Source organism: Hyla sarda, chromosome 5 (assembly GCF_029499605.1).
Source record: "Hyla sarda isolate aHylSar1 chromosome 5, aHylSar1.hap1, whole genome shotgun sequence".
Taxonomy (NCBI): domain Eukaryota; kingdom Metazoa; phylum Chordata; class Amphibia; order Anura; family Hylidae; genus Hyla; species Hyla sarda.
Genome location: NC_079193.1, coordinates 78,808,940 through 78,831,280, shown reverse-complemented (window position 1 = coordinate 78,831,280; position 22,341 = coordinate 78,808,940). Strand labels below are relative to the sequence as shown.

The window sequence follows — 22,341 nt, the reverse complement described above, 5'->3', positions numbered from 1 at the left end:
ATGAAGGGGGGGATGATGACGGGGTCTGGATGATGACGGGGGTCTGGATGATGGAGGATGATGTATTTCCCACCCTAGGCTTATAGTCGAGTCAATAACTTTTCCTGGGTTTTTGGGGTAAAATTAGGGGCCGCGGCTTATATTCGGGTCGGCTTATACTCGAGTATATACGGTAAATAGAATACAAAGCGTGAAGAGTGAGAACTGTGAGATTCGGTAACATTTCTTCATCACACTATTTCTAAAACACGGTGACCACGCATCATTTTCCAGATACGTAAATCTGCCTCTAGAAAGATACTTTGATACACAGCACTTCTTATCTTTTATTCGGTCCTGAACATGTGTTTTCACACTCTGCGTTTCCATTGAGAGCTAATAAAATGCCCCAGTGTTTTGTGAGGCAGGACCTACAGTAACATTTTACGTCCAGCAATAATGTTTTTTATTGGCTCTATGATAAATGTCGCTGCGTTAATAGGACTCGAGTGCCTCCAGTTCTAAAGTGATTAAGCAGTGAATAACACCTCTGTTATTGTAACAATGTGTGAACACCACAACGCCGCTCCAAACACCCGAATCCCCGGGAAAAGCCAGATTGTTTTGATGAATTTTTATTGGTATATCCCTGTTTTCTGCTACATGCAGTCATTAGGTTATGTCAATTACAGGAAACAGTTCAATATACTAAGGGTGTCTGCAAAAAATGCTCCATTAAATGGAATTAAGCATGGTTTAGGTTCAGATGGAAATAATACATTAATATGTAATCTCAGATCCTATATTCTAATGTGCCTCGTAAAGATTTAAGCTTGTTATTATGTCATGTGATCCAGCCATAGAGATTGTGCTTTTGTATAGGAAGTGTTCCTGTTGAAGAGGATGTCTAGGCTAATAATATAATGTGATGTCCTCCTGTCACTCTACGTCATGGAGATTGATATATTCCCCTAAGGGCTTATACAGTGACCCCTCGACATACGATGGCCCCGACATACGATCATTTCAACATGCGATGGCCTCTCAGAGGCCCTCACATGTTGAAGGCAGCATCAACATACGATGCTTTTGTATGTCGGGGCCATCACATAAACGACTTTCCGGCAGCGCTGACTACTTCAGCTGCCGCCGGATAGCCGTTTACGGTGCCCCATAAGCTCCAGTGATGGTCACTCACCTGTCCTCGGGGCTCCGGCGCGTCCTCCTCGGGATCCTCTTTATCGTCGGCGCTCTCCATCGACGCCATCACGTCGCTGAGCACGCTGTCCCGTCATCCAATAGGAGCGGCGTGCGTAGCGAAGTGATGGCAGCGATGGAGAGCGCGGTTGCTGGGGAAGCAGAGGCCTTGCCGGAGCGTCGGGGACACCTTGGGGACGCGGAGACAGCGATGGACGGCGACATCCAGGACAGCGGTGACGAGCGGTGACAGTCTGGAGCAGCGGGGACAGGTGAGTACATTTATAGTTTTCTACAGAAACACCCTCCATAGTTTACACTGGGCAAAAGGGATAGTGTTTTGCCTTGAGTAAAGATTTATAAAGACGTGGGGAGATTTATAGGTCATTCACACTCCACTGGAAATTTTGGGAAGGAAGGGTATGCAAAGCAGCTTTCACAACACTCTTTTCCATGTGGCTTTCCCTGTCTGCAGATAGGTATTCATTCCTTCTGGAGAAATTCTGTGCAGAAAATGCATTGGGTGGCCAGGATGTAGACTGGCAATAGGAAAACTCTTATCAGGTAGGTGAACTGGAGATGCTGGATTCTTTGGTTTGGGCTAAACGCATTTCAGAGGTCACTTAACCCCTTTCTTCAGTAGCTGGAACTTTTCTCACACCACTAAGTTCCAGCTACTGAAGAAGGGGTTTAAGGGGCATCAAAGCTGGTTCCTTAAGTTAAAGAGGTGATGTGTATCTTGTGAAATATACAGTGAAAAATTACAAGCTGCATGAACTACAGCTTGGTTTCCTATTGAAATCATGTGGATTGAGTGGGGAATCTGTGTGAAAATTACTCTATGTCAACATAGTACAACATCCGTAGAGTTACACAAGCCCACAGTGTACTTCCATATTACTCCAATCTCATAGAGATTTATAAAGACGTGGGGAGATTTATAGGCCATTCACACTCCACTGGAAATTTTGGGAAGGAAGGGTATGCAAAGCAGCTTTCACAACACACTCTTTTCCATGTGGCTTTCCCTGTCTGCAGATAGGTATTCATTCCTTCTGGAGAAATTCTGTGCAGAAAATGCATTGGGTGGCCAGGATGTAGATTGGCAATAGGTAAACTGTAGGTAGGTAGACTGGAGATGCTGGATTCTTTGGTTTGGGCTAAACGTATTTCAGAGGTCACTTAACCCCTTTCTTCAGTAGCTGGAACTTTTCTCACACCACTAAGTTCCAGCTACTGAAGAAGGGATTAAGGGGCATTGAAGCTGGTTCCTTAAGGAGTTAAAGAAGTGATGTGTATCTTGTGAAATCTACAGTGAAAAATTACAAGCTGCATGAACTACAGCTTGGTTTCCTATTGAAATCATGTGGATTGAGTGTGGAATCTGTGTGAAAATTACTCTATGTCAACACAGTACAACATCCATAGAGTTACACAAGACCACAGTGTACCTCCATATTACTCCAATCTCATAGAGAGTTTAATTTTCTAAACAATATAGCAAATGTTGCTGTACAGGCTCTGCTGTCTTGTCTTCAGTGGGATTCTGCAGCCCTGTGTACGCTGTAATATTTTGGCAGAAGTAAATTTGAATTCCAGACTCTGCCAAAAGAATGAACATGTTAACTCTTTCAGCAGAATGCTGTGCCGAACTTTATTGCTGTCCATGGGGACAGCACACACGTCCATGTTTGGGCGGATATTTTGTAGTGTGTAAATACCCTTAGGTCAGGTTCACACCACAGAATTTCCGACCGAAATTCTGCTTCTGAATTATGGTAGGAGATTCCGCTGCATGAAGGTAAAATGCAGATGAATGGTTTTTCCTTTAACCCATTAACACTGCGCAATTTTCTAGGTGCAATTTCTGTCTTTGTTAATACATAAATTTAGGTAAAAGGATTTATTGGAGATTTAACAAAAAATGTACATGCTGCAGATTCCAAATCTCCACTTGCCGTCAATTTCTATGTGACTTGCAGACAGATTTTATTTACAACGCTTGAAAGCAATTTTATAAAAATCTTATCCACAATTCTAATACAGTAATACTCTGAGACATTTCTGCACATGAATCCACTGCAGAAAATCCACGGCAGATCCAAACCATTTGAAAGTTGCCTTATTGTTATTGGAATGAGAAAGGGATAAAACAGGTAATAAGGTATAAAGTAAAACTAATCTTTGTCACAAACTGCGAGAGTTAATAAGACTAAGTCAAATTCTTGTTTGACGTCTACAGGTGTGACTGTGCGTTTTTAAGTGATACATTTCTTTTAGTGCTTATGGAAGACTACGTTCTCTTTTTCCTCCCTGAAAAAGTGATTAGCACCTTTAGTTCACGGCCACCCTCTCCTTTTTTTTAACACTGAATATACTATCAAAATCTTTTTATAACAAATTTGACCTACTTAGAAAAAGTTTTCCTTGACATCCCATTTTAACATTTGTGTATTTTCTACTTGTGCAAAACTAAATTTCCAAGTGGGTTCTCTTTAACCGATATTTCAGCACATGGATTTTGATGCTGCCATATGTAAGCAGAATGTGAGGGTGCGAGCAGAGAAGACTCAAGGGTTGTCCCTGAGAGCTTAGGACTAGGTATCAATGAGACATTATCAGGTGCTGAAGCCCCTCCCTCAAGAAGACCCTCATGGAATACATAGTCGACCTAATGAACCAGCCATGGCCCGGGTTAAATACCAAGTTGTAGCCTTAACGATGGTCATGATCGGTAGGATCTCTACCTCACTAAGAAAATTAACCAGAAACGTTCTCCATTTCTTGAAAAACCCCTTAGCTAATTTTTCTCTAGTGCGTCCCAATTCTGTCAAGTCGAGAAACATGTATCTTTTAACCTGGGTCAAGACCTCCCCTACAGTTGTCATAGCGTTTGGCCACCAGTATGAAAATATGGAGTAGAAGAGACACCGATTAGTGTTGCTCGCGAATATTCGCAATACAAATTTTATTTGCGAATATCGCATATTCGCGAATTCGCGAATATTCGCGAATATAGCACTATATATATTCGTAATTACGAATATTCATTTTATTTTTATTTTTTTAAATTCACAGTACACATCACAGTGATCATCCCTCTCTGCTTCCAGCTTGTGTGGTGTAAAGAAGGCTCTAATACTACTGTGTGAGACTGGCTATGTAAATTTTCGCATATGCGAATTTTCGCTTATGATAATTTCTTAATATGATAATTTTCGTATATGCTAATTTTCGCATACGCGAATTTCCGCATATGCGAAAATAAAACGCGAATATTACGAATATGTGAATTTTGCGAATATATGACGAATATTCGCCCATATATTCGCGAAATATCGCAAATTCGAATATGGCCTATGCCGCTCAACACTAACACCAATACCCCCTCCGGGTTGATATGGAGCAAAATTTGTTTACAGTCAAGGGGAATAGATGTCAGGAGTTGTCGTTCCAGGTAAGAAAACAGCTCAGTCCAGAAGTCCCAGACATGGGGAAAGGTCAACAGTCCATGTAAAAAGTCAGTCCTAAAGTCCTTACAGTTCGGGCAATGTTCAATCCTATCAGGGTGGGGATGAGTACGCGGGAGAGAGAACCCATAAGTAGCGTGGTGCATAATTTTGAATTGTGTTTCTCACCAGGATCCGCTTATCACTGCCTTGCTCACCCTATTCCCTCCCTCCAAAATTTGTTGGGTCAGTGTTTCCAACTCCAACTTGGTTTCCCAATAGCGGAACAGGGAGGACTGCAGCGCATCACTCCCTTTCCTCTGGACATGCCATTAAAGAACAGACAAGGAGTGGTAAGCAGAGCCTGAGGAGAGAAAAGAATCGAAAGAGTTGGAAGCGTGTTCCCTAGTCAAATCCACAGGCGGGAAGAGAGAAAAACCTTGACCTGACAGTATGGCAGAAAATGCCCTGCGGGAAGGCCATACAAAGTCTGTAGTTCAGCAAACGTGAAAAAAAGCGGTTCTGTCTGGTGGAACAGATGACAAACAGTGAGAATGCCAGCCTCCCTCCTTCGCTGGTACATACCATTATCTTGTCGATGGGGGAATTCAGAGGGACCCTAAAAAGACATGTGCTTGCTCATTGAAAACGGAAGGTGCATGGCCGCTCGGCAGATCTTTCAAGCTGCAATAGTATCTCTGAGAATAAGGCTGGATTTAACCTCCCTTGGGAGAGCACTAAATTTAGTATGCAAAAGGCCGGAAAGATCCCAAGGCCCAAACAGAGCACCCTCCAGAAAAGAGGTCGCTGCCTAGTAGCCAGTCAATACTATGGCGGTAGAGACAGGCCAGGTTATAGGGCCTCACGTGAGGAAAATGAATTCCCCCCCCCCCCCCCCCCTTGGCTTTAGGCAGTTTTAGCTTGCGTAAAGCAATCCTGGGTCATTTATTAGCCCAGATAAACCTGGTGAAAGAGGAAGTCAACAATATGACATCTCAGTGGTGTAACAGGACCGGTATCATTTGGAGAGGGTAAAGCAGCTTGGAAAAACTGAGCATTTTGACCAGGTGGCAGCGGGCCAGCAAAGGAGGAGGCAGGGACTCCCACTTACATAATTCTGCAACTATCTTATTTATCAAGGGGGAAAATTTTAAGAACATAAAGAAGAGGGAGTTCTTCCCACCCAAACCCCAAGGTATTTCACTGCAGAGGTAGTGAGTTTGTTAGGAAGAGGCAAGTCAGCAAAAGAGAAGTGTGAGCCTGTAGGGGAGAGATCTAAGAGAACACTCTTAGTGATATTCACCCGGTAACCAGAGGCAAAACTGAAATCAGCTAGTCGGTCAAATACAGTAGGTACATCCCGGACTGGATCCTCTAAAAACAATAGTAAGTCGCAAGCAAAAAGGGCATGGGATACAGTAGCGGAACCTACCAAACTCCCCGTATTGCACCATCCGTTGCCAACACCCTAGAGGGGGGATCTATAGCCAGATTAAACAAGGGGAGAGCGGGCAACCCTGCCTAGTTCCCTTTTGGGGATAGAAGGGGAGGAGAGAAAACTCGGAGTAGAGATTCTTGCTGCTGGATTAGTATACAGAGAGGACAAGTAGGTCAGAAAAAGGCCAGTAAGCCCCATATGTGACAATACCGACCGCAACCAGCCCCATGTCACATGATCAAATGCCTTTTCCACGTCAATCGATAGAATATCTGGGGAGGAATGGCCGCAGATGGATCTCATCCAGTACTGCAATTACTTTTGTCAGATTGGTGACAGCGCAGCGGCCTTTCACAAAACCCACCTGCAGAGCGAAAATAATGCGTGGTAGAATCAGAGCCAATCGGCAAGAATTTTGGACATGATCTTAAGATCCAAATTGATCAGGGATATAGGACAGTATCCGTCTGGAGAAAGTAAATCTTTACCAGGTTTTGGTAAGACTTATATGTGCTGTGTTCATAGATTCTGGCATAGGGGCCCCCTGCAAGTAAGAATTGTACAAAGGCAAAAAGTCAGCAGACACTTTCCCCTTCAGAATCTTGTAAAAGTCCCCGGTAAATCCATCGGAATCTGGTGCCTTGCCAACCACCAGGCCTTTCACCACCCTTCTGTGGTGAAAACATTCCTCCCCTGTGACAGAAGCATTCAAAGATGAAAGCTCTTCCTCAAGGAGGGATGAAACGTGGGCGTTACCCAACCAGTCCTGAGACAAGGTCGGTCGAACCTCCCCTTTGGTGTAGAGATCTTGAAAGTAAGTAGGTAGGATGTTTGATATAACCTTACGGTCCCTGTGAGTAGTGCCTGTCGAGTCTTTCATGACTAGGATGTGGGTGTGAGGGAGAGCACCCTTGACAAAACGCGTCAGTAAGCAGCCTGGTTCGTTGCCATAATGGAACAAAGAAGTCTCATACTGAGTATGGGGTAAATTGTCTTTTTTTCTGTTCAAGTTTCATATGCAGACTTAGCTAGGGACCACATCTCTTTAGTCTGGGGCGAGGGAGAGACAGTAAAGGCTGTATAAGCCGATTTAAGGGCAGTGCCTAACTGCAGTAACTGAGATGCAATCTTGCATTTTTAGAGATGGGGCATACGCCATAATCCGTCCCCTCTGGACTACTTTAGCAGCGTCCCAAAAGAGCTGAGGGGTGACAGCGTGATCACGATTATCAGCCGCATACTCCGTCCACCATCCTTTTAGGAGGGACTGAAACTGGTCGTCTCTAGCTATCCCCGAGGGGAACCTCCAGATAAAGTCTGTGCCTCTAGGGATAAGGTCAGTAAGATGTAACAACAAGGGAGCATGATCAGATATAACCATGTCTTCCAAACTAATATGCTGCACCCTAGACAGCAAAGGAGTAGGCAAAAAACAGTAGTCCAGTCTCGACCATGAATCATGTGCATGGGAATAATGACTATATTCCCTTGCCTCCGGGTGCAGCATACGCCATACATCTATCAAAGCATTCTGAGAAGCCCAGCGAGCCAAGCAAGAGTCAGAAGGGCATTGAAGAGGATGAGAAGACCTGTTACTGCATCTATCTTCGGAAACATCAATAACTAAGTTAAAGTCGCCCGCTACCACCAGTGAGTGTGCAACGTTCCCCATTACCCAAGCAGCAAGTCCGGTAAAAAAGGAGTCTTCAGCGACATTAGGACCGTACACATTAAAAACTTCCAATTCCTCCCTAGCCATCTTTACATAAATAGAGCAGATACGTCCCTCTTCATCATATGAGGAGGAAAAAATTTCCCCCTGAAAAGATTTGTGTATGAGAATAATAACCTCAGCCTTATGGTCAATAGCTGGGGATCATTTGCGTCCAAATGTGTTTCTTGAAGAAGGGCAATACCCACTGACAATCTCTTATGGTGAAGAAGGACCATGCTGCATTTTTGGGGCGACCGCAGTCCCTTAGCGTTCCAGGAAACTATATGCATAAAAGAAATAAGAAAGAGTAAGCATTATGAGCCTTATATGGAGAAACAATAATGACAACATGTAAGCTGCTCCCTCCCCCCAACAAATTAGAAAGGGAAGAAGGAAAGGGACACAAGAGTCACCTCCCCCACCACCTTAGCTATATTCGGTGGTGAAATTAACAAACCCCTATAGGATGCGATAGGGCATCCAATCATATGGGCCCTAGTACTAAACAGGGGGAAAAGCCATATGTAGCAAAAAGTAGCAATAACAGAACTACATCCCTGGGCAAGGAAAAATATCTAGAAACAGGTAAGAACCACAAGGAGGATCGTACCCAATCTCCCTCACCATCTGCCCTTCATTTCGGGCCCAGGACCACCCACAGAGCAAAGTAGAGCAATAATATATAGAAAATACCCGGCTAGGAGACAGCATTAAAGGTGCCAAACAACACAAACAGGTAAGTAAAGATGTTTTTTGTTTTGTCTTACGGATATCGATGTTGGACCCCATTTTTTATCCCCCCACTCGTCCCCCCTTCCCCCAACCGACACCCCCCCCCGATAGCAAGCGTAAGAAGACCTAGAGTTAACACAAGAACTAGTCTCTGCAGAACATCTTATCCCCAACAAAACTATCCCCCCTCCCTCCCCCCCACTACCACAGCAAACCCCATCCCTCCCCCTTCCCCCTTGATACTACAAGGTACAGTCTGCGATACTGGGGATAACCGGAGAACTAGAGATGATCTGAAGTCCAGGTATGATCCTGCGGTTAAGTGAAGTCTCAGCAGAAAACACTCGCCCCCAGGGTAGGTAACAGGGGTTGGCATGCAGGACCGGCAGGATAAGCAGATCAAGCGGTGTCCGTCGAAGCAGCCCGAACTCTTTGATCCCTTGGGGACAGTCGCCAGTTACAAGAATGTTGAGAAGAATTCCAGCCATTATCCGTTGTCTCAGGGCAGTCTGAAGGCGTCTGTTGGGAGGGTTGTGGTTCCAGAGCGTCCCGAGCCAGAGAGGTGTGTTGATCCGGGGTAAGACTATCTTGCGGAGGTCAGCAGCAGCATCATGAAGTGATTGATTCATTGCCAGAGATCCATCGGGAATAAAAACTCTCAGGAGAGCTGGGTATAAAAGTGCAAAGCAGATACCTCTCCTGTGCAAGGTTGCGCAGGTAGGTGCAAACAATTTGCGCTTCCTTGAGACTTCTGCAGAAAAATCCCCAAACTGTAGCAGTTTCGCTCCATCAAACAGAAGGGGATCTCTTCTCTGGCGGAAGGCGCGAAGCACTGCGACCTTGTCCGTAAAGCCCAAATATTTAACTATCACTTGGTGGGGTCTATTTCTATGGGCCAGTCCAGGGTGTACCCCAGTGTTATGTTCTTGTCTGAGATCAGGTCCCAGCCTATGTGCCCTTTCAACCTTGCATGGTCTACGCAGTCCCAGGGCCTTTGGAAGGGAGACTTCAAAAATATAAAGCAGGTCCCTGGTCGAGACCGATTCTGGGAGGCCCACCACTCTAATATTACTGCGGCAGGACCTATTCCCTAGGTTTTCAACCTTATCACTGAGTCGTCGGCATTCTGCTTCTAGGACAGAGAAGCTTGAGTCAGAGCGCACAACAGTCTCCTCTGTAGGGACCACCCGTTCCTCCACTGCTGTGAGGTGCTCGCCATGCTGCATTGAGGCCTGATGTAGCTGGGCCAGGGTGGTCTGTATTGTGGCAAGGATGGCCTCCTGCACCCGCGGCATTATAGATTTTGCCACCTCCTTGGCCAGACGAGCATAGAAGGATCCCACGTCAGAAGGTAAAGGAGATGCAGCATGGCTGGAAGCGGGATACTTGTTCTTTTGGCGAGATGTCCGGCCCAAAGGAAGAAGAAAACATTCCATAAATACCCCTCCGTCGGCCAGGGTATGCCGACAGGGAGCTCGCTCACCAAGCGTCTTCACTGCATGGCACCAGAACTGGAAGTCTCCTGTAACCTCTTCTTTAAGAGTCTCCTCTGTCCTCAACTCATTACATGTATTAATGACACCTGTCCACAACTTCAGTCACACTCCAAACTCCACTATGGCCAAGACCAAAAAGGACACCAGAAACAAAGTTGTAGACCCGCACAAACTGTGGGAGCAATTATTAGAAAATGGAAGACATACAAGACCACTGATAATCTACCTCGATGTGGGGCTCCATGCAAGATCTCACCCCTTGGTGTCAAAATGATTACAAGAACGGTGAGCAAAAATCCCAGAACCACACTGGGGGACCTAATGAATGACCTGCAGAGAGCTGGGACAAAAGTAACAAAGGCTACCATCAGTAACGTGCTACGCCGCCAGGGAATCAAATCATGCAGTGGCAGACATATCCACCTGCTTAAGCCAGTACATGTCCGTGCCCATCTGAAGTTTGCTAGAGAGAATTTTGATGATCCTGAAGAGAGTATTGACAGAATGTCATATGGTCAGATGAAACTAAAGTAGAACTTTTTGGTAAAAACTCAACCCTCATGTTTGGAGGAGAAAGAATGTTGAATTGCATCCAAAGAACACCATGCCTACTGTGAAGCATGGGGGTGGAAACATCATGCTTTGGGGCTGTTTTTCTTCTAAGGGACCAAGACGACTAATCCGTGTAAAGGAAAGAATGAATGGAATGGGGCCATGTATCGGGAGGTTTTGAATGAAAACCTCCTTCTATCAGCAAGGGCATTGAAGATGAAACGTGGCTGGGTCTTTCAGCATGACAATGATCCCAAACACACCACCCGGGCAACGAAGGAGTGGCTTTGTGAGAAGCATTTCAAGGTCCTGGAGTGGCCTAGCCAGTCTCCAGATCTCAACCCCATAGAAAACCTTTGGAGGGAGTTGAAAGTCTGTGTTGCTCAATTGACCAAATACTTATTCTCCACCATAATTTGCAAATCAATTATTTAACCCCTTAACGATGCCGGACGTAAATGTATGTCCTGGTGAGCTGGTACTTAACGCACCAGGATGTACATTTACGTCCTATGCATAACAGCGAGCATCGGAGGGACCCGCCGGTAATGGCGGACATCCGCGATCCGCCATTTACCCCTCAGATGCCATGATCAATACAGATCATTGCATCTGCAGCATTGCGGTCACTAAAATTGATGATCGGATCGCCCGCAGCGTTACCGTGGCAATCCGATCATCCAGAACGGCAGACAGAGGTCCCCTCACCTCCCTCCACTGCCTTCCACAGGTCTTCTGCTCTGGTCTGCGATCGAACAGACCAGAGCAGAAGATAGCCGATAACACTGATCAGTGCTATGTCCTATGCATAGCACTGAACAGTATTAGCAATCGAATGATTGCTATAAATAGTCCCCAATGGGGACGATTAAAGTGTAAAAATAAAAGTAAAAAAAGTTTTTAAAAAAAGTTTTTAAAAACCCTCCCCCAATAAAAACGTAAATTGTACCATTTTCCCTATTTCACCCCCAAAAAGTGTAAAAAAAAAAAAAATTGACATACATATTTGGTATCGCCGTGTGCGTAAATACCAGACCAGAGCAGAAGATAGCCGATAACACTAATCAGTGCTATGTCCTATGCATAGCACTGAACAGTATTAGCAATCGAATGATTGCTATAAATAGTCCCCTATGCAGACAATTAAAGTGTACAAATAAAAGTAAAAAAAAAAAATGAAAAACCCCCCTCCCCCAATAAAAACGTAAATTGTCCCATTTTCCTTATTTCACCACCAAAAAGTGTAAAAAAATTTTTTATATACATATTTGATATCACCGTATGCATAAATATCTGAACTATTAAAATAAAATGTTAATGATACCGTACAGTGAACGGTGTGAACGTTAAAAAAAAAAAAGTCCAAAATAGCTGCTTTTTTATAACAGTTTATTCCCAAAAATTTTTATAAAAAATGTATTCAAAGTTTTATATAAGTAAATATGGTATCAATAAAAAGTACAGATCACGGTGAAAAATGAGCCTTCATATTGCTGCTTATACGGAAAAATGAAAAAGTTATAGGTCTTCAAAATAGGGGATTTAAACGTACTAATTTGGTTAAAAAGTTAGCAATTTTTTTAAGCGCAACTGTAATAGAAAAGTATGTTATCATGCCTCTCATTTTAATATTATTGACCCAAAGAATAAAGAACACATGTAATTTTTACCGTACATTGTACAGTGTGAAAACGAAACCTTTCAAAATTTGCACAATTGCGGTTTTCTTTTTAATTTCCCCACACAAATAGTATTTTTTTAGTTGCGCCATACATTTTATGGTAAAGTGAGTGATGGCATTACAACGGACAACTGGTTGCGCAAAAAACAAGCCCTCATACTAGTCTGTGGATGAAAATATAAAAGAGTTATGATTTTTTTGAAGGCGAGGAGGAAAAAACAAAAACGTAAAAATGAAATCAACGGCTGTCGTGACTTCCTGATACTCCGGCCTCGTGGTCGCCACCCAGCTGTTTGTGAGCTGGCACCGCGGCGTGCAGATCAAACAGGTGGGGGGCGAATACAAGAATGCGGGGGTCCCCAGCAGCGGGACCCCCGTGGTGAGACATCTTATCCCCTGCCATGTGACTCCTTGTTAGATTGGGTTTTGTGGTCATACAGTATTAGTTCAAAGTAAACGCTTAGGGCACCTGGGACATTAAACTTATGAATCTAATCAAAATCTTAAATTTAAATTAGAAAAAATCTCTTCAATCTTTTTAATTGTGAGGCCCTATGGTGGTCCTCATATATTACCTGTGGAATTACCACAAGAACCCAATTAAACAGGTCCGTTCACACAGGTTGCCCATATGAAACTTTGCACAGATGATAAGGCGTAGTCAGACGAAGCACGGATCAGGTGGCAGGCAGCAAAGAAGCGTAGTCAGGTCACATGCACAAGACCAGGATACTGGCGGCAAGGAGCATGGTCAGGTCACAAGCAGGAGGTCAGAAATACTAATAAGGCACACACAAAGAAACAGTTTCTCTAAGGCACAAAGCATGAAGATCCGGTAGCATAACAGGGAGGTGCCGGACTAATATAAGGTCCGCCCTGCAGCAGACCAATTATGGACATACCAGCCCTTTAAATCTAGAAGCGCCCTAAGGAGTGGGGATGCATGCTCCGGCAATGAGCAGTAGTGTTGCTCGCGAATATTCGCAAAGCGAATTTTATTCGCGAATATAGCACTATATATTCGTAATTACGAATATTCTTTTTTTTTTTTTTTTTTCACAGTACACATCACAGTGATGTGACTTCCAACTTGTGTGGTGTAAAGAAGGCTCTAATACTACTGTGTGAGACTGGCGTGCGAATTTTCGCATATGCGAACATTTGCATATGCAAATTTTCGCTTATGATAATTTTCGCATGTGCTAATTTTCGCATCCGTGAATTTTTCGTATATGCGAAAATAAAACGAGAATATTACGAATATGCGCATATTCGCGAATATATGACGAATATTCGTCCATATATTCGCGAATATTCGCAAATTCGAATATGGCCTATGCCGCTCAACACTAATGAGCAGGAGGAGAAGGATCAGGGAAAGAGAGGGGTAAGGAGATGCCCGGGACTTGTATGCTGGCGCGTCCTGCATAGCGAGTCCCGGAGACACCGCTAGTAAGGAAAGGGGTGCGCTCACGGCCGGACTGAACGGCCGGAGCGTTACCAATAGCAACGCCCGTGACACACGTGCAGGAGCGTCCCGCACCGCGAGTCCCGGGGTTGCACACGCCAGGGAAGAGGGAGCGCTCACGGCCAGAATGAATGGCCGGAACGCTGCCCTTAACAGTAACCTTTTTAAACAAGGAAAATTTGCATCAACTGTCCACCACCAAGAGGGTATACTTACTCTCCCACCCCCTTCAAACTATATGTTACAGGCAATAGGTGTGAACCCACTGTTCTACCGATATGCTGGACTTATGTTGCTAGAGGATGCTAGGTCGCAAGTATGATTCTGGTATGGGTAGCACCTGGCCCAGCAGAACAGTTTGTTCAAGTGGAAATAGGCATTTATGACATATTGTGGATATGCTATACATGGGTAAATTGGCAATACCAGTAAATGTCACATTCTGGGAGGTGGTTTCTCCATGCCACAGTCTGTTGCAGACTAGAATAAGGTGTAAAGTCTAAGGAGTTCCTAGATTTTCCTCCCTAAACTCCAATAGAATGTGTGGACTGTACTGCAGGAGGATTCCCAGGTCTTTGGGGGGAGATTTATTAAAACATGTCCAGAGGAAAAGTTGCTGAGTTGCCCATAGCAACCAATCAGATTGTCTCTAGAACTGTCATTGGCCTTGCAGTAGCATATGGAGCTGTGGTGTGGCCTGGAATTAAGATTTTCAACAGAAGATGAGTCAGAATGTGAAAAGTCAAATGATTATTTAGAGACATAGTCAGGAGAAATCCAGGAGAGAGAGTCAGTAGAATAATAGGTGTCGGAAAAATAGTGCAAAAATGCAAGACAGCATAGTCTGGAACAAGACTGAGATCAGAATCAGTCAAAAGTCAAAACGTTTATAGCAATATGTACAGATAGGAGCCAGGAAATTATAAACTTTAGTCACCCAGAAGAACAGCCTCACAAGCTTGCTGCTTTGTGACCGAACAATGGCTTGTGCAGGCGCTGACCCCATACGAAAATACATGAAATGGATATGTGATGAATACTCCAAAACTGGTAACCAGACTATACATGGATGAAATCAGCCCGAAGCTTTGTCTTACTGAGCATCTTCAATCATAAAGTGGTCTACTGCGACTGAGGATGACCTGTTTAGTCTTGGCAACTCAACCCATCCATCTGAGGACAGAAGGAAACCAGTTGCCCACTCGAGTCATGGCTGAAGACAGAAACATGGCTGGAGCAGTGGAAGCAGCTGTGGGCAGAAGCCACAGTTTTCAGTGAAGACTCGCTGCAGGGAACTGAGCCGTGAATAACAATTGTAAAATGTCTCAGCTCATCGCTAGTCAAAGTCCCTTTGGAGACATGAGACATTAATAGAAAGCATGGATGACCAATAGACCGTGCGCCAATTCCCGGCAAGGAGCATGTAGCAAAAAGTTGAAGGTCTTCAGTTTTCCAATTTTTTTTAAAGCATTAAAGGGAGTAAAAAAAAAAAAAAAAAAAAAAAAATTAAAGAAAAAATACCAATGGGTTTCAAACTGTTAAAAAGTACCTGTCACCAAATAAATTTTTTTCTAAACTAACTCAGGCTATGTTCCCTTACTACTCCAAACACCCTTTCAACCCTTAAAAAATAAATTTCAGAGCTTTAAAAAGCTCTTTTTCTTACCTTTATTTTTGCTCACATAGTGCTATCTCCCAGCAGGAGAAAGTGGGTGTTTCCCAGCAGGCATGACATCACTGAAGCCTGCTGGGGGACCACTTCCACCCCCACATTGTTGCAGTGCTGTAATGAATAGAAGACCTCAAGCTCTGTGCATCTTTCAGTGCCATCTGTACTGCTTGCATTGTCTAATACAGAGGATATAACGCAGAATAGCATTACCAGTCATCGTTTCATGTGGTCTTACCAAACACATACAGAAGAAACATAATAGTGACAACTCATGGGTATAGAGTGAGTCACTTCCCCACAATGTGGTGGAGATTGGACCAAATTTCTTCTTACCAGGGCAGCTTTCTGGATCCTCCACCTGGTTTCTATCTGGTTGAACTATCACATTGATATTTTGTACATTTATTGATAGCTTGCTGTACTGCATATGTATCTCTTTTTGCATTGACTCTCATTTGTTTGTGAATATCGCTATGTGGCAGCAGAGGTGGCAGCAGAGAGCACTTTGGTCAGACTGGAAATAACTACCCAACTTCCTCTGTAGTACACAGCTGCTGATAAATACTGGAAGGATTAAGATTTTTGATTTGCTGATCTGTATATATATATATTTTCTGGCACAAGTTGAAATTTTTTTTCCCTATGGAGTAACCCTTTATAATGCATTGCTGCTTTAAGTTACTTGTTTTCTACTTCTATTTAATCATGCAGTAATACATTTTAGAATTTTAAAGGGGTTCTCCACTGGAAAACATTTATTTTTTTTAATTCAACTGGTGCCAGAAAGTTAAACAGATTTGTAAATTACTTCTATTTAAAAATCTTAATCCTTTTAGTACTTATTAGCTGCTGTATGCTCCACAGGAAATTATTTTCTTTTTGAATTTCCTTTCTGTCTGACCACAGTGCTCTCTGCTCTCTGCACCTCTGTACATGTCAGGAACTGTCCAGAGTGTTATGATTTGGCTAGCTGGATGTGGATCCTCTGTGTCAGCGAAGGATTGGCGTGGACCGCGTCGGTGGATCGGTTCTAGGTTGCTACTGGTTTTCACCAGAGCCCGCCGCAAAGCGGGATGGTCTTGCTGCGGCGGTAGCAACCAGGTCGTATCCACCGGCAACGGCTCAACCTCGCTGACTGCTGAGAAGGCGTGGGACAGAAGGACTAGGCAGAGGCAAGGTCAGACGTAGCAGAAGGTCGGGGCAGGCGGCAAGGTTCGTAGTCAATGGTGATAGCAAGAGGTCAGGAACACAGTAATGGCAAACACAATAGACGCTTTCTCCAGGCACAAGGCAACAAGATCCGGCAAGAAAGGGAAGGGGAAGTGAGGTTATATGGACAGGGAGCAGGTGGAAGCTAATTGGACTGATTGGGCCAGGCACCAATCATTGGTGCACTGGCCCTTTAAATCTTAGAGAGCTGGCGCGCGCGCGCCCTAAGGAGCGGAGCCGCGCGCGCCAGGACGTGACAGCCGGGGACCGGGACAGGTGAGTGACTTGGGATGCGATTCGCCAGCGGGCGCGTCCCGCTATGCGAATCGCATCCCCGCCGGCAATGTCAGTGCAGCGCTCCCGGTCAGCGGGTCTGACCGGGACTATGCAGAGAGAGAAATGCCGTGAGCGCTCCGGGGAGGAGCAGGGACCCGGAGCGCTTGGTGTAACACAGAGTAGAAGCAAATCCCCATAGCAAACCTCTCCAGCTCGGGACAGTTCCTGACATGGACAGAAGTGTCAGCAGAGAGCACTGTGGTTAGGCAGAAAGGACATTCAAAAAGAAAATAACTTCCTCACGAGCATACAACAGCTGATAAGTACTGGAAGAATTAATCAAATCTGTTTAACTTTCTGGCACCAGTTGATTTAAAAAAAAAAATATGTTTTTCAGCTGAGTACCCCTTTAACCTTTTTGAAGGTGAATCCCACTTTATTTTTCTTATTAAAAAAAAATGTATTTTACTGCCAGATCTCTTGTGGTTTCTTGACTAGCTTTTATAACTGTTCATAGAATAGCCATGTTCCTGTATTTAGTTTAGAAAGTACAAATATAGAAATCTGCTTCCTCTCCTTAAGCCACACTTTCTTCAGAATATTTGTCTCATACATAAACAATTAGGGTATTTTGGATTTTGCTGTAAATTAAAATATAGATGTTTTATTTTTTGTCAAATGTAACTTTAGTAAAATTTCAGTTTGGTTGCTGGTGTTCAATGGTAGGTTATGTGCAAGCTATGGGGGTTTCCTTGTACAACATTTCAGAAAAAAACACTAATTTTAAGGGGTACTCCATCACGTTAAACAGGTTTGTAAATTACTTCTTAATCCTTCCAGTACTTATCAGCTGCTTTATGCTACAGAGGAAGTTGAGTTATTCTTTTTCTGTATAGTCCAGTAAAGGGAAATGATAGGCTATAGATTTAGTTCCCAAAAATACTCATTTAATTCAATATTATATAAAAGGCAGTTTGGTAAGTTATCTCAAGCTATGTTCACACAGGAGAATGTCTACACAGAAAATCTCTGTGCGGATATTCCCCCGGAAAGTGGAGGACTGTGTGGAAATGCTCCTTATCATAGACGGCAATGCATTTCTGTGCAGACGCTGCAGAAAGAATAGAGATGTCTATTCTTTCTGCAGACTCCAGAATCTGGAGCAGAAACATCTGCTGCAGAAATTCCCCCGAGTAGAATCCCATGGATATTAATGGGACTCTGCTGCTGCAGAATCTCTGTGTGGAATTCTAATGCAGAATTCCACATGGAAGTTCCATTGTGTGAACATACCCTCATTGTACCCTACATAGCAATTTATCCCAGCTACACAACAACTACTGATATTCATAAGCTGGAACATGGGTAGTGGGACACTCGACAAACATTACTAAAAACTACTATACAGGAATAGGAAATCTAGAGATAAATTGACTTGACCTATCTTGGCAATCCTCAATCATGTTTTAAGGCACTTCAAGGGTACTTTAAAGGGTACTCCGCCCCTAGACATCTTACCCCTATCCAAAGGATAGGGTTAAGATGTCTGATCACAGGGGTCCTGCTAGTGGGGACCCCCAAAATCTCGCGTGCGGCACCCCAGCTTTCGTGCTGAATGACTGAATATGCAGGGTGGAGGCTCTTGACATCACGGTCACGCCCCGCTCGTGACAGTCACACCCCCTCACATAGACTTGCATTGAGGGGGCATGGCCGTGATGTCACAAGCACCCGATGCTTTAAACGAATGCTGAGTGCAGCAGGGAGATTGTGGGGGTCCCCAGCGGCAGGGCCCCTGCAATCAGACATCTTTTCCCCTATCCTTTGGATAGGGGATAAGATGTCTAGGGGCGGAGTACCCCTTTAAGCTACCTTAAGTATGTGGCACTGTAGAACGAGTTTGGTGGTCCCCCAAATGATACACACTACCCTCTATTCCTAAGCATAACCTCTAAAATAGATATAAATATACAACATAAAGAAGGAAATTCAGACAAAAAGAAAAGTAAAATAGTGACGCTAATACACAGATGTGAATCCACAACCATGTGTGGCATTGTTAAAGATAGATTTGACTTCCTGTCTGTGGATTGTCCATGGCGTGAGACCATGCTGTAACTTACGTGTCTTTGTTTAACTGTGAGCTGCTTGTACAGTGATACTTAGTCACAGAGCCCTCTGAATCTATGAAGATGCTAAATTTAGACTTTCATAAACAGTTTGTTCTATTCGTGATTATGGGAGAGAGAAGACATAGGGACAAAATATGGAAGAGATATACAAAGAATTGCTTGCGGACAACATTAAAGGGGTACTCCGGTACTTACTAGTGTTGCTCGCGAATATTCACAATACGAATTTTATTCGCGAATATCGCATATTCACGAAATCGCGAATATTCGCGAATATAGCACTATAAATTCGTAATTACGAATATTCTTTTTTTTTCTTTTTTTCACAGTACACATCACAGTGATCATCCCTCTCTGCTTCCAGCTTGTGTGGTGTAAAGAAGGCTCTAATACTACTGTGTGAGACTGGCGAGTGAATTTTCGCACATGTGAAAATTAGCATATGTTAATTTTCGCTTATGCAAATTTTTGTATATGCGAAAATAAAACGCGAATATTACGAATATGTGAATTTAGCGAATATATGATGAATATTCGTCCATATATTCGCGAAATATCGCGAATTCGAATATGGCCTATGTCGCTCAACACTAGTGCTTACACATCTCTTCCCCCATCCAAAGGGGATAAGATGCCTGATCGCGGGAGTCCCGCCGCTGGGGACCCCCGGCATCTTGCACGCGGCACCCCGTTTGTAATCAGTCCCCGCAGCGTGTTCGCTCCGGGTCTGATTACCGGCGACCACAGGGCGGGCAGCGTGTGACAGCTGTCACGCCCCCTCCCGTAGGCTTGCATTGAGGGGCGGAGCGTGACGTCACACGGGGGCGCAGGCGTGACGTCACACGCCGCCCGCCCTGTGGTCGGCGGTAATCAGACACGGAGCAAACACGCTCTGGGGACTGATTATAAACAGGGTGCCGCGTGCAAGATCCCGGGGGTCCCCAGCGGCGGGACTCCCGCGATCAGGCATCTTATCCCCTATCTTTTGGATAGGGGATGAGATGTGTAAGCACCGGAGTACCCCTTTAACAACATTATTTTGACTTAAATGACTCTCCTACTGCTAATATCACTTGTTGCTTGGGGTTGACTATACGCCCAATGTGTAATGCCTCCTATTAGCACACCATTATTCTTCTGCTATGCCTGCTATAAATGTATGATTCAGCAAAAATGTGACAATTGTGTCATTTGTATCATATGTAAATCGCAATTCAGTAGTTCAGCAATTTGCAGTCAGCTCACCACTTTGCCTCCAATGCGACAGGATTGGACCTTTGACCCACAAAAGAATTATGCCATGCACACCATACACAACTTGTCCACCGTCCATGTTTGTCTAATTGTTAAATAAAGACGCATTGCATCGAGATTGCGCTGGATATCCTTTGTATGGCATAATCACTAAAGATGTTATATACTTTCTCCACATATGTGTCAACCATTAACCCCATAAGGACCCAGCCAATTTGCAGTGTAGGACCCGGCCATTTTTTGCACATTTGACCACTGTCACTTTAAGCATTAATAACTCTGGGATGCTTTTACCTTTCATTCTGATTCCAAAATTGTTTTTTTTCATGATTCATTCATGATATTCTACTTTAAGTTAGTGGTAAATTTCCATCGATACTTGCATCATTTCTTGGTGAAAAATTCTAAAATTTGATGACATTTTTTTTTTTTTTTTTACTTTTAAGCTCTCTGCTTGTAAGGAAGATAGACATACCAAATAAATTATATATTGATTCACATATACAATATGTCTACTTTATGTTTGCATCATAAAGTTGAGATGTTTTTACTTTTGGAAGACACCAGAGGGCTTCAAAGTTCAGCAGCAATTTTCCAATTTTTCACAAAATTTTCAAAATTGGAATTTTTCAGGGACCAGTTCAGGTTTGAAGTGGATTTGAAGGGCCTTCATATTAGAAATACCTAATGAATGACCACATTATAAAAACTACACCCCTCAAAGTATTCAAAATGACATTCAGTAAGTGTGTTAACCCTTTAGGTGTTTCACAGGAATAGCAGCAAAGTGAAGGAGGAAATTCAAAATCTTCATTTTTTACATTCACGTTCTTGTAGACCCAATTTTAGAATTTTTGCAAGGGTTAATAGGAGAAAAAGTCTCCCAAAATTTGTAACCCAATTTCTCTCGAGTAAGGAAATACCTCATATGTTTATGTCAAGTGTTCGGCGGGTGCAGTAGAGGGCTCAGAAGGGAAGGAGCGAAAATGGGATGTTGTAAAGCGAATTTTGATTAAATGGTTTTGGGGGGACATATCACATTTAGGAAGCCCCTATGGTGCCAGAACACACACCCCTCAAGGCACGTAACAAGGGGTCCAGTGAGCCTTAACACCCCACAGGTGTTTGACGACTTTTCCTTAAAGTCGAATGTGTAAATGGGAAAAAAAAATGAAAAAATTAGGGTAATGCCAGCATTTTAGTGAAATTTTTTTTTCCATTTTCCCGTCCAACTTTAACGAAAATTTGTCAAACACCTGTGGGGTGCTAAGGCGCAGTATACCCCTTGTTACATTCCATGAGGGGTGTCGTTTTCAAAATGGGATCACATGTGGCTATTTATTTTTTGCGTTTATGTCAGAACCACTGTAAAATCAGCCACCCCTGTGCAAACCACCAATTTAGGCCTCAAATGTACATAGTGCGCTCTCATTCCTGAGCCTTGTTCTGCGCCCGCAGAGCATTTTACGCCACTTGTGAAAATAAAAAGTATTGGGCAACACCAGCATGTTAGTGTAACAGGCTGGTGTGGCCCCCAACTTTTCCTTTTCATAAGGGGTAAAAGGAAAAAAACAGCTGTGTGGGCATGCTAGGAGTTGTAGTTTTGCCAGATCTGGAGGGCTACAGTTTAGAGACCACTGTATAGTGGTCTCAAACTGTAGCCCTCTAGCTGTTGCAACACTACAAATCCCAGCATGCCCAGACAGCTGTCTGGGAATGCTGGGAGTTGTAGTTTTTCAACATCTGGAGGGCTACAGTTTAGAGACCACTGTATAGTGGTCTCAAACTGTAGCCCTCCAGATGTTGCTAGGCAACTCACCGGCTTCAGTAGGATACAGAGAGCCAGCCGCACGACATCGCCGCCCTCAAACTGTAGCCCTCCAGATGTTGCTAGGCAACTCACCGGCTTCCGTAGGATACAGGGAGCCAGCCACACGACATCTCCACCGCCGATCGTCGCCTGCAGCCTCCGCCGATGGGTAAGTGGATTTCGGTGCTGGTCCACCTCGGTTTCCCCGTTCTGCCCCGCCTATTGTGGGTGGGCAGAACGGGGAAACCGAAAGTTAACCCTTCGCCCCCGATCTGCTAATGG

General features: G+C 44.0%; 1 protein-coding gene across 9 annotated transcripts in view; it reads left to right on the top strand.

Moving 5' to 3' along the window:
* Positions 1-22,341, top strand: part of HDAC9 (histone deacetylase 9) — a 656,589-nt gene that overhangs the window by 137,338 nt on the left and 496,910 nt on the right. The window contains exon 1 of one of the 9 annotated variants that reach the window (XM_056519741.1): positions 22,210-22,228. The exons of the other annotated variants lie outside the window; for them this stretch is intronic. Coding sequence (XP_056375716.1) covers positions 22,225-22,228 — 4 coding nt within the window. The 5' untranslated portion in view covers positions 22,210-22,224. Of the gene's footprint in view, positions 1-22,209; positions 22,229-22,341 lie in introns of those variants that run through there. 9 annotated transcript variants of the gene reach the window in all.